At 39.0% G+C, this 11,163-nt stretch overlaps 1 protein-coding gene across 1 annotated transcript in view; it reads right to left on the reverse strand.

Moving 5' to 3' along the window:
* Positions 1-11,163, reverse strand: part of LOC102763195 (liver carboxylesterase 1-like) — a 32,467-nt gene that overhangs the window by 13,442 nt on the left and 7,862 nt on the right. The window contains 1 exon segment of the mRNA XM_015561224.1: positions 477-553. Coding sequence (XP_015416710.1) covers positions 477-553 — 77 coding nt within the window.

The raw sequence follows: 11,163 nt of genomic DNA on the forward strand, positions 1-11,163 counted from the left end.
GTCTTTTTTCAATAAAGAAAGATAAATTTCCAGGTGAGGGATGATTGAGTTCTCCCCTCACAGAAAGTTTTTACTTTAATGGCCTCAGAACTGGCACACAACAAATCACATTGCCAAGGAATGTCAGATCTAGGAAACGTCATTACTGCCTACACTCTGCATTTAGCAAACATAGAATCTGACCTCCAAAAAATAATAATAATAATTAGGTAAGTAATTTTAGTCATAAGTGAACACAAAGCTAAGTTCTCATTATAACCCTCCTCTCTGCCTCCATTCCTCTAAGGTGGGAAAAGAGAAAACGCAATCCACAGATGTAATTTGTTAAAAGGGCTCTGTAACTTGCACCCTTTCATTTTGCCAGTTAAAATATTACATACTCTATAAAAAGATGCTCCGTTTCAAGATAACAGAAGTCATCTCTTGCACTTTCTAATATATATGAATAATTTCATCCAGAATTGAAATGTACTCACCAGAGTAAAGAGAAAATGCCAAGGCAGTGATGAAAATAATTTTGATACTTGATGAGAAGAAAGACATTTTATCAAGTCTGAAGAAAAAACCCAAAAGGAATGTTTACAACACATGACACAGAGACAAATTTCCTATTTATAAGTGAAAGTTTATTACAGGCAAAGAACCTGCTACTCCCCTAGATCCCTTATTATTTTGGACTTTTCCCTTTTTTCTTTGCACAAACTCACAAGTTCAAGGAGTCATACATGGGAACAGGAGGCCTCATAAAGACCTGAGAGAAACAGCAGGACACATTCTCAGCTCACTTAAGAGGGAGCTGTTCATTCCCAAACCTTGGCTCAGCCCACAGAGGCCTGACACCAATTAAGGAAATATGGGCACTGGAATCTCCTTTTTCTTCAGAATATAGAAACATGTCAGGAAGGACTGACCTGGAGCAGGCCTCACAGCAATGCTGCACACCATGGCCAGCCCATAGACTCCCCACCCAACCTCCCTGAAACAGGAGGCAGTGGAGCCTGAGGCCACAGCTCTGGAGACTGTGCCTATTTTGAGCAGGAGGTTTGGGATAATTTTCTGATATTCTCAGAAGTATGGAGTGGGGATAAAGTAATAAAAAGTGCTTTAAAACCCTAAAATGGAGGCTATATGTGAAAGCTTTTCAAGTTATTGAGTGGGAAAGGAAGGAGAATCAAAGCAAGAAAGAGAAGAATAAATTTTGGAAACTATAATTACACCCATTTATAGGCCATTAATATTTTGGAAAACTAGGAGATCATTAGAATCTATTGCAGAATTGGTTTCTTAAACTTTTTATTTTTAGAAAAATGGAGAATATCATAAAGATGTAAGTAATAGTACAGAGAGTTGTCATGTTCCTTTTAACCAATTTCCCCCAAGGGGACATCTCATAAAGCTATAGTACACTTTCACCACCAGGAATATTTAAAAAGCTCCCAGATGAATATTAGGCAGCTAGCTTTAAAATTAGGCTGAGTACAACATGGGAATAATATCATGAGAGAAAGAAAACTCAGGAGTGAAATTGAGACTACAGGGTACAATGCGCTAAGTAATTTTTATATTGAATCATTTGATCTGAGGAATAAGTGAAGAAAATGAGATCAAGTCAGCATAGCCCAGCTGACTTAACATAGACTCTGTGTAGTCAGGCTGACAAAATTAATTCAAACCAAATGTGTTGAAGCATGAGGTATGGATTTTATGTTAACTAGCCTGAGGACTCATAAATGAAGGGATATTTCGTTTTCATGAATAGGGAGATTCCTTACTGTCAAGATGTCATTTACTCCAAGTTGACCTATAGATTCCATACAGTCCAAATCAAAATCCCAGCAAGTTATTGTGTGGCTGCTATTAAACCAATTTTAAAGTTTATATGGAAGGCAAAAGATCCAGAATAGCCAATAGAGTATTGAAGGAGAAGAAAAGAGTTGGAGGATTGATGCTTCTCAACTTCAAGACTCACTATAAGTAACTCAATAATCAAGACTGGGCCTAGGCAATAGAAGAGACAAGTCAATTAATTCAACAGAATAGAGGTCCCAGAAACAGACTCCCTTAAATATTTACAACTGATTTTTGACAAATGATCAAATGTATTACAATGAGACAAAGATAGTTCCTTAAAATAGTGCCTAGACAACAGGATATCCACATCCAATAAAATAAGCGTAAATACAGACGTTATACCCATTCCAGAAATTAGTCCAGATGAACCACAGACTTAATATAAAATGCAAACTTTAAAACTCCTAGGTGATAAGATAGGAGAATCCTGGGGAAGGGTGAATACTATTAAATACCATATTTTTTAAACAAAAATCCTTACCCAAGGATAAATTTTTCATTGATTTTCAGAGAAATTGAAAGGGAGGAAGAGAGGTGGAGGGAGGGAGGGAATGAGAGAAGGTGAGAGGGATGGAATGAGGGAGGGATCCAGTAAGGGAGGGAGGGAGGGAGAATGAGACAGAGTAAGCGAGAGAGAGGGGAGAGAGAGAGGGAGAGAGAGAGAGAGAGAGAGAGAGAGAGAGAGACACCTATGCAAAAGAAACATTTCTTTGATGCCTCCAGCAGGTACCCAGACCAGTGACAGAGTTGAACCTGTAAACTAGGTACTTGCCCTTGACCAGAAATCAAACTGGGGAACCTTCTTGGGAGAAGGGGTGGCTGACACTCCCACCACTGAGTCATACTGGGCAGGGCTAATCCCCTTTACTTTTCATAGGGAGGACTGTTCCCCTTTTTCCTTCTGCACCCAAATCAATTAAAAGTAAGCATATTAAGTAGTACATATGGGAAAAAGCTCAATGAAACTATCTCCTGTATCATTTAAGAATACATGCATTTTGAATGCTCAATTTATCCTTGAAAGAACCAGGAACAATTATTCCTAGAAAGACCAGAGTTGAAGTAGTCCTGACAGCAATTCTATCCAAAAAACAAAATAAAACAAAACAAAATCCACAATAATGTGTTTCCCAAGTTACCCACCTCAAGAAGACACAGTACAAGGGGAGGCTGTCTTGTTTACCTGTGCAACCTCAGCTAACTCCACTATGTGCAGCAGTGTATTTTAAATACTGCTATAGGAAAAGAAATGTCAGGAGAAAAAGGACACAGAGGGATCATATGTCCTGGCAATGACAGGGAAGTTGCCACACACAGAGGTCATCAAAGCCAATCCTACAGCAGGAAGTTTAGAGGACAATTTTATCTGATGGGCATAATGAATGGGGAGGGGAGTTTGCAATTCCATTTGAAAATATACAAAATAAAGTTGCCACAAATATTCATATACATGGCTTTCTTAGGCATATGCATACATTTCACTTGGATGAATGCCTAGCAGTGAACGGACTGGAACCCAGAGTAGTTCATAAGGTTAAAGTTTCTTATTTTTAAAGTCTGCCGAATTCTTTGCCAAAGTATTGTCCTGCTTTACATTGCTATCATTGGTGCCTGAGAGTTCCAGTTGCTCCACACCCTCACCAACACTTGGTGTGATCAGTCTTTATAATGTCAGCCACCCTGTCAGGTATAGTGTAGTATCTCATTGTGGTTAATTAACATTTCCTTAACAACTTTGGCTTTGAAGGGGGTTATTTCTAGTGAAATACAATTGACATAAACATTGTGTGGTTTAAGGTCTACAACATGCTAGTTGGATACATTTGTATACTATATACGGTTAACACCATAACTAGATAAACCCCTACCATGTCACATAATCATTTCATTTTTTGTGGTGAGAACAGTTAAGATCTAGTCTCTTACTCTTATCAACTTTCATGTATAGTTGACTATAATCACAATGCTCTGCATGTCTGCAGAACCTACACAAATTTTAACTTCAACTTTGTACACTTTGATCAACATATCCTTATTTTCCCAAGTCCTCAGGCTCTCATAACCACCATTCTACTCTATGTTTCTATGTAGTAACCTTTTTAAGATTCCATGTGTGTGATATTATTATACAGTATGTGTTCTCTCTCTGACATGGCTCACTTGACATAATGCTCTCAAAGACCATTTGTGTTTTCACAAATGGAAGGATTTTCTACTTTATCATGGTTGAATAACATACTATTGTGTATATAACATCCTCTTTATCCATTTATAAGTTGGACATAAGTTATTTCATTTCCATTTTATTTACCAAGAAGTGGGATTTTTCTGTGTTAGATGGCAGTTCTATTTTGAAGTTTTTGAAGAACCTCCATTCTGTTGTCCATCTTATTTATACCAACTTACATTCCCACCCATGGTGTACAAGGATTTCCTTTTCTTCACATCCTTGTCAACACTAGTTTGTCATCTTGATGATAACCATTCTGAGAGGTGTGTGGTGATATCTCATTGTGGCTTTGATTGGCATTTCCCAGAAGATTTTCAAGTCCATTTCCATGTACGTGTTGGCCATTTGCATGTGCTCTTCAGAAATTGTACAGATACCTTTCCCATTGTTTAAAATGTATTTCAGAGAGAAGAAGGGAGAAGGAGAGCAAGAGAGTGAGAGCTGGTAACATCAGTGATGAGAGTTATTGATCTGCTGTCTCCTACATGCCCCTACTGGGGATCAAGGCCACAACCCAGGCATGTAACCAGACTGGGAATCGAACCGAGACCTCCTGGTGCATGGGTTGATGCTCAACCACTGAACCACACCTTCCAATTTTTAACTGAATTTTTATTGTTGTTTAGGCATATGAGTTCTGTATATATTTCAGATGAGATTTATGGTTTACAAAAATTGCTTCCATTTTGTAGGTTGTCTTTTCATTTGTTGGTTGTTTTTTTGCTGTTCTGAACACTTTAACTGGATGCAGCCTCACATAACCAACAGAACGATTCTGTAAGTTTAAACTAGTGATGATATCTTCAAGCTGTTTATAGCTAATTGGTGCCAGGTTATAAAAGTAAGCGCCTCTAAAACTTTCTGGGGCTTTTATCAACCATATTAAACTATTTCAAGACTGTAATATCAAATTTTAGTAAATAATATTGTTTTGTAATAAAGTGATTATGAACTAATTTAAAAACCTTACTGTGACTTGGACAGAAAAAATCTATGATAGTGGTAATGAGTTTATTAGAATACCTCCGTGTAGTTAAGTTCTATATCAATATCTAGAAATCCTGGGAATTCATTGAGAGAACGGAGGTGTGATAAGACTAGCCTATTTGATTTAGACAAATGTCACCTAGCTAAAATGTTAGCTTATTGGTACGAGGAAAAAAACATTAGGGATCAGATAACTGCCTTGTAAATACCTCATGCGTCCAGAGAAAATAAAACATAGGCAGGGGAAAGAATAGATGGTTGGTACAATTTTGGTCCTCTTCTTAGCCCCACTGTATCAGAAGTTAAACTAGAGAAGTCTAGGCTTCACAATTGTTAATGAGACCTCTTGTGATTCTTCAATAAATAAGGAAAATGTTGATTTCCAAGATCTTCTAAATGAAAGGTAAGATTAAATGCTTATGCCTTTAGAGTTAGATGTTTCCCACCCATACGTGAAATTGTGGCCATACTTCAGTGGTGACATTTTTCACTAACACAGGTCTTTTATAAAACATTCTAAATTATTTGCTTTAGAAGAGATGAATAATTCTAGGAAGAAGTTGAATAAGCACAAAGTAATGTTATATCTGGATCTTGGGGTATATCAGCCATAATTTTAGATTTTTCCTTATCTCTTAGATGTCACCTCAAGTATTCAGTGTCCAGCATTGACATACATGGTCATTAGTCTTGTAGGACATTTTGTCCTGTCTAAAATGAGTAATGAGATATTTGGTCCATGCCAAAAGATCGTTCATATTTTGTTCTGTCCTTAACATCCATGGAGACATTTGATCCATAGTTAATATAAACCCTACACTTCTGAAGATCTGAGTCCTGACCTATGTACCTGCCCCATGTATTCTTGCCAGCCAGGCTACCAAGGTAAGAAGGGTTATTACTGCCAGGAGAGCACAACATAATCATTGGACCAATACAATCTGATATGATTTTTATGTTTTAATACTATAATCCAGAGTATAGCTAAACACTATGGGCTATTTGAATGCAAGAATAACTTCTTCGGTTGTAAAGTAGTTTTGTAATGTGTTTTTATTGAGAAAGAGGGAAAGACAGAGAAAAGAAAGGAGGGAGGGAGAGGGAAGGGAGGGAGGGAAGAAGCCAGAATGGGGAGAGGGAGGGATAGAGGGAGGAAGGGAGGGGAACATCAACCCATAAAATGGGTATGTGCTCTGACTGGGAATCAAACCAGTGACTTTGAGGTGCATGGAATGACACTCATCCAACTGAGCCACACTGGTCAATGCAAGTGTTAATGTATTTGACAGGATCAAATTTCAAAGACTTTTTGGTGTGACCCAAACGTCCCCATGGACCAAATGTCTACTAATTGTGGTTAGGAATAAGAATTGTTAAGAGATATGTTTATAGCTGCCTGCAGACATTGTTCAGACACATAAATTATTCTTGTCATCACTTACAAGTTCCATGTCATTTACTTTAAAGAAAAAAGACGTTATATTTTCGATCAATATCACAAGCCATTTTCCAAAAGCTGTGCTCAGGCTATCACGCCCATGCATATTACAGAGGCATCTCCTGTGAGGGAGTGAGGGCCTTTTTTGATGCTCAAGGGCTGAATTTTCTTCATCTAAAATAATGTGTCCACCTTCTAAGGAAGTTCAGAAATGGAGAGGTGTGTACTTTTTTATCCCTTCCTCCACCCTGCCAGGTGGGATCTGACAGAATAAAAAATTTGTTCTTTACATGTTAATTTTCAGATATCTCAATATTATCTCAATATCCTGAAATATCTCAAATATTTATCTTTGTCTGAGTTCCCCCAGAAGTGGATTTTGTGGTAAAGATTAGAAAACAAATGTGTTGATTCAAGAGACAAAAAAGGACACATCAGTATGATATTGGGGACAGGAGACAGGAAAATGAAGGGAGTAAATGAACAGTGTGTTTTCTAGCAGGTTAGTTACCACTGTGGTTAAGTGGAGTTCATTCCTTAGTGTGACTCTGAAGGTAGTGTGCAACATAAACTCAGATTTATCCTACTCTAAATGCAGGGAGCTGGCATAATCACATACCAACCCTCATAAGTCAATGAGTGAGAGGTGACCACAGATGTGTTGACTTTCTGGTGCTTCTGACACTCTGTGTAGGAGTGAGAGGTGACCACAGATGTGTGGACTTTCTGGTGCTTCTGACACTCTGTGTGTATGGGCACAGTATTCAGAGAAAGTCCTTTAGCAAACAGTTACAGATACTGGCAGTTGGAAGTTGAGCCCCAGGAACTGAGAGGTAGAGGCCAAAAGGATTTGAGCAGGACATGAAAGTACTCTGTGGGAGTGGGGATATATCAAGAATCTTTAATTCAGAAATAAGGATTAGAGATACAGATTTGTAGTCATTGATATAAACTGCAATTAAAATTTATGAGAATGGATAAGATCACTTAGGGAAATAGAAAAGAGACGAGGACTGTACATTTAGTTCCAGCACCAAAATAACAAATGAAATCAATAAAGCAAACCCATAAGGAACATGAAATGATAAAGGAGAAACAACAAAGATGTGATATCATTGGAGCCAAGTTTTTAAGAGCACACCAAGAAAGAAACGGTACTTAGGAAGCATTCAGTGAGTATTAGCTGCTACTATTACTCCTTCCTTCATTCCTCCTTTCATTGAATTGATTATATTCTTCTGAATCTGGAAAAAAGTAAAGGAAAGAAATGAGTAATAAGCCTTACTAAATGCTGCTGACATGGGAATAAAAAATGAGATGTGAGATTCCACTCATATTTTGAAAAGAAAACCCAATTGGCAGTCCTAGGTGGCTCTTGCCCTTACAGGCAGGTATTGCAATAACTCCCTCTGGGGTATATTCTGAGCAGCAACCTAGTAGTGAATTCTAGGAGTCTGAAAACAAAACTCAATTGACAGTCCCGGAGGGCTGTGACTCCTGCAAGGAGTTAAAAGAAAAGCCTATGGAGATAACATTGGCAAATACATTCTCACATGCAGTGGCCTTCTTATTGTTTCATCGATGGTTTCTTTTGCAGTGCAGAACCTTTTTGTTTTGATGTAGTCCCATTTGTTTATTTTCTCCTTAGTTTCCATTGCCCTAGGAGCTTTGTGGGTAAAGATATCTCTACGACATATGTCTGCTATTTTGCTGCCTATGGCTTCTTCTAAGATTTTTATGGTTTCTTGCCTTAGATTTTTGAAATATGCTATTGGTATTTTAGTGGGGATAGCATTGAATCTGTAGATTGCTTTGGGTGGTATGGACATTATAATGATGTTGATTCTAACAATCCATAAATGCATTGTATTCTTCTATTTGTTTATGTCTTCCTCTATCTCTTTATTCAATGTCCTGTAGTTTTCCACGTACAGGTCTCTTACCTCCTTAGTTAAGTTTATTCCTAGGTATCTTAATATTTTTTTTGCTGCAATGGTAAATGGGGTTCTTTTTTTAGTTTCCCTTTCTGTGAGAAATATTTCAAGATTTTATTATTTTGTGTATAAAACAGCCAGAGATTTCTGGGTGTTAATTTTGTATCCTGCTCTATTGCTAAATTCATTAAGTGTAGTAGTTTTTTGATGGAGCCTTTAGGGTTTTCTATGTAGAATATCATGCCATCAGCAAATAATGACAGCTTTACTTCTTCTTTTCCAATAAGGATGCCTTTTATTTCTTCTTCTTGTCTAATCACTATGGCTAGCACTTCCAGTACTGTGTCAAATAGGAGTGGTGAAAGTGAGCATTCCTGTCTTATTCCTGTTCTTAGGGGAAATGGTTTCAGTTTTTGCCCATTGAGTATGATATTGGCTATAGGTTTGTCATATATGGCCTTTATCATATTGAGATATACTCTCTATTCCCACTTTGCTGAGAGATTTTATCAAAAACGGGAATTGGATTTTTTTTAATGCTTTCTCTTCATCTATGATCATGTGATTTTTGTCTTTCAATTTGTTTATGTTATGTATTATATTTATTGATTTGGGAATATTATACCAGCCTTGCATCTCTGGAATAAATCCCAATTGATCATGGTGTATGAACTTTTTAATATATTGCTGGATGTGATTTGCCAATATTTTGTTGGAGATTTTAGCATCTCTGTTCATCAGGGATATTGGCCTGTAATTCTCTTTCTTTATAGTGTCTTTATCTCGTGTTGAAATTAGGATAATGCTGGCATCATAAAAATTTGGGTGTGTCCCTTCCTCTTGGATTTTCCTAAATAGTTGGAGGAGTATAGGTTTTAGTTCTTCTATGAATGTTTGGCAATACTACCCTCTGAAGCTGTCCAAACTGGTCTTTTGTTTGGTGGTAGGTTTTTTTTTTATTACTGCTTCTATTTCTGCAGTTGTTATTGGCCTATTCAGGTTTTCCAATTCCTCCTGTTTTAGTTTTGGGAGATTATATTTTTCTAGGAATTTGTATATTTCATCCACATTGCCCAGCTTGTTGGCATTTAGTTGTTCATAGTATTTTCTTACAATCCTTTGTATTTCTGTGTTGTCAGTGGTTACTTCTCCACTTTCATTTCTCATTTTATTTGTTTGTGTCCTCTCTCTTTTTTTTTCTTGATGAGTCTTGCTAATGGCTTATCAATTTTATTTATCCTTTCAAAAAAAACATTCTTGTTTTCATTGAGTTTTTGTATTGTAGGATTAAATAGTTTATTGCTGACTTTATTTATTTATTTATTTATTTTTTTGAGGTACGCCTGTAGTGCTATGCATTTTCCTCTCAGGAATGCTTTTGTTGTGTCCCAGAGATTTTGGCTTGTGGTGTGGTCATTTTTCATTTGTTTCTAGGAAGTTTTTTATTTCTTTCTTGATATCATTGTTAACCCATTCATTCTTTAATAACATGCTATTTAGTTTCTATGTGTTTGAATATTTGGGGTGTTTCTTACTATAATTTATTTTTAATTTCATTCCACTGTGATCTGAGAAGATGCTTGATATGATTTCAATCTTTTTGAACTTGTAGAGACTTGTTTTGTGTCCTAATATGTGGTCTATCTGTGTGAATGACCCATGTTTCCTTGAGAATGCATATTCTGCTACATTGTGGTGCTATCCTATCTAATAAAAGACAAAAAGGGTAATTAACTGTACCTCCGCTATGCTTCCCATTAGCTAATCAGGGTGATATGCAAATTAACCGCCAACAAAGATGGTGGTTAATTTGCATATGCAGGCTCCAAGGGGTGGAGCGAAGCCACACAGCCCCAAAGCCGCCAAGCAGCAAGGCCTCCCGACCCTGGGATCAGCGGAGCCGTGAGGCTTCCCAGCACCGGCATCAAGCAGAGCCATGAGGCCTCCCAGCACTGGGATCAATAGAACAATGAGGCCCCCCAAAGCCCAAGCAGCAAGGCCTCCCGACCCTGGGATCAGCGGAGCCGTGAGGCTTCCCAGCACCGGCATCAAGCAGAGCCATGAGGCCTCCCAGCACTGGGATCAATAGAACAATGAGGCCTCCTTGCACCAGGATCAGCGGAGCCATGAGGCCTCCCAGCCCCTGGAGCAGCGTGACTGGGTGCAGTGCCGTAACCCCCAGATAGGCCCTGCTCTGTAGATTACAGGTGGCAGTGCCCCAACCCCCTGATCCGTCCTGCTCTTTGGGTGACAGGGGCGGCACCCCAACCCCCTGATCAGCCCTACTCTGTGCCTGTCAGGGGTCATTGCCCCAACTTCCTGATCGGCCCTGCCCTGAGTGTGTCAGGGGGCAGTGCCCCAACCTCCTGATCAGCCCTGCCCTGAGCGTGTCAGAGGTCATTGCACCAACCCCCTGATCCGTCCTGCTCTGTGCATGACAGGGGGCAGTGCCCCAACCCTCCAGTTGGTCTTATTCTGTGAGTGACAGGAGGCGGTGCCCCAACCATCCCCCCTGCCTATCTGCCCTGCTCTGTGCGTGACAAGGGCAGTGCCCCAACCCCCTGATAAGCCAGCACTGTGTGTGACAGAGAAAGGCACCCCAACCCCCTGATCCGCCCTACTCTGTGTGTGACGGGGTGGTGCCACCCTACTCTGTGTGTGACAGGGGGTGGTGCCACAACTGCACCCCCCGCATCAGCCCTGCCCTGAGTGTGATAGGGGGC

The sequence above is a fragment of the Myotis davidii genome, unplaced genomic scaffold, assembly GCF_000327345.1.
Source record: "Myotis davidii unplaced genomic scaffold, ASM32734v1 scaffold716, whole genome shotgun sequence".
In the NCBI taxonomy this organism is placed as follows: domain Eukaryota; kingdom Metazoa; phylum Chordata; class Mammalia; order Chiroptera; family Vespertilionidae; genus Myotis; species Myotis davidii.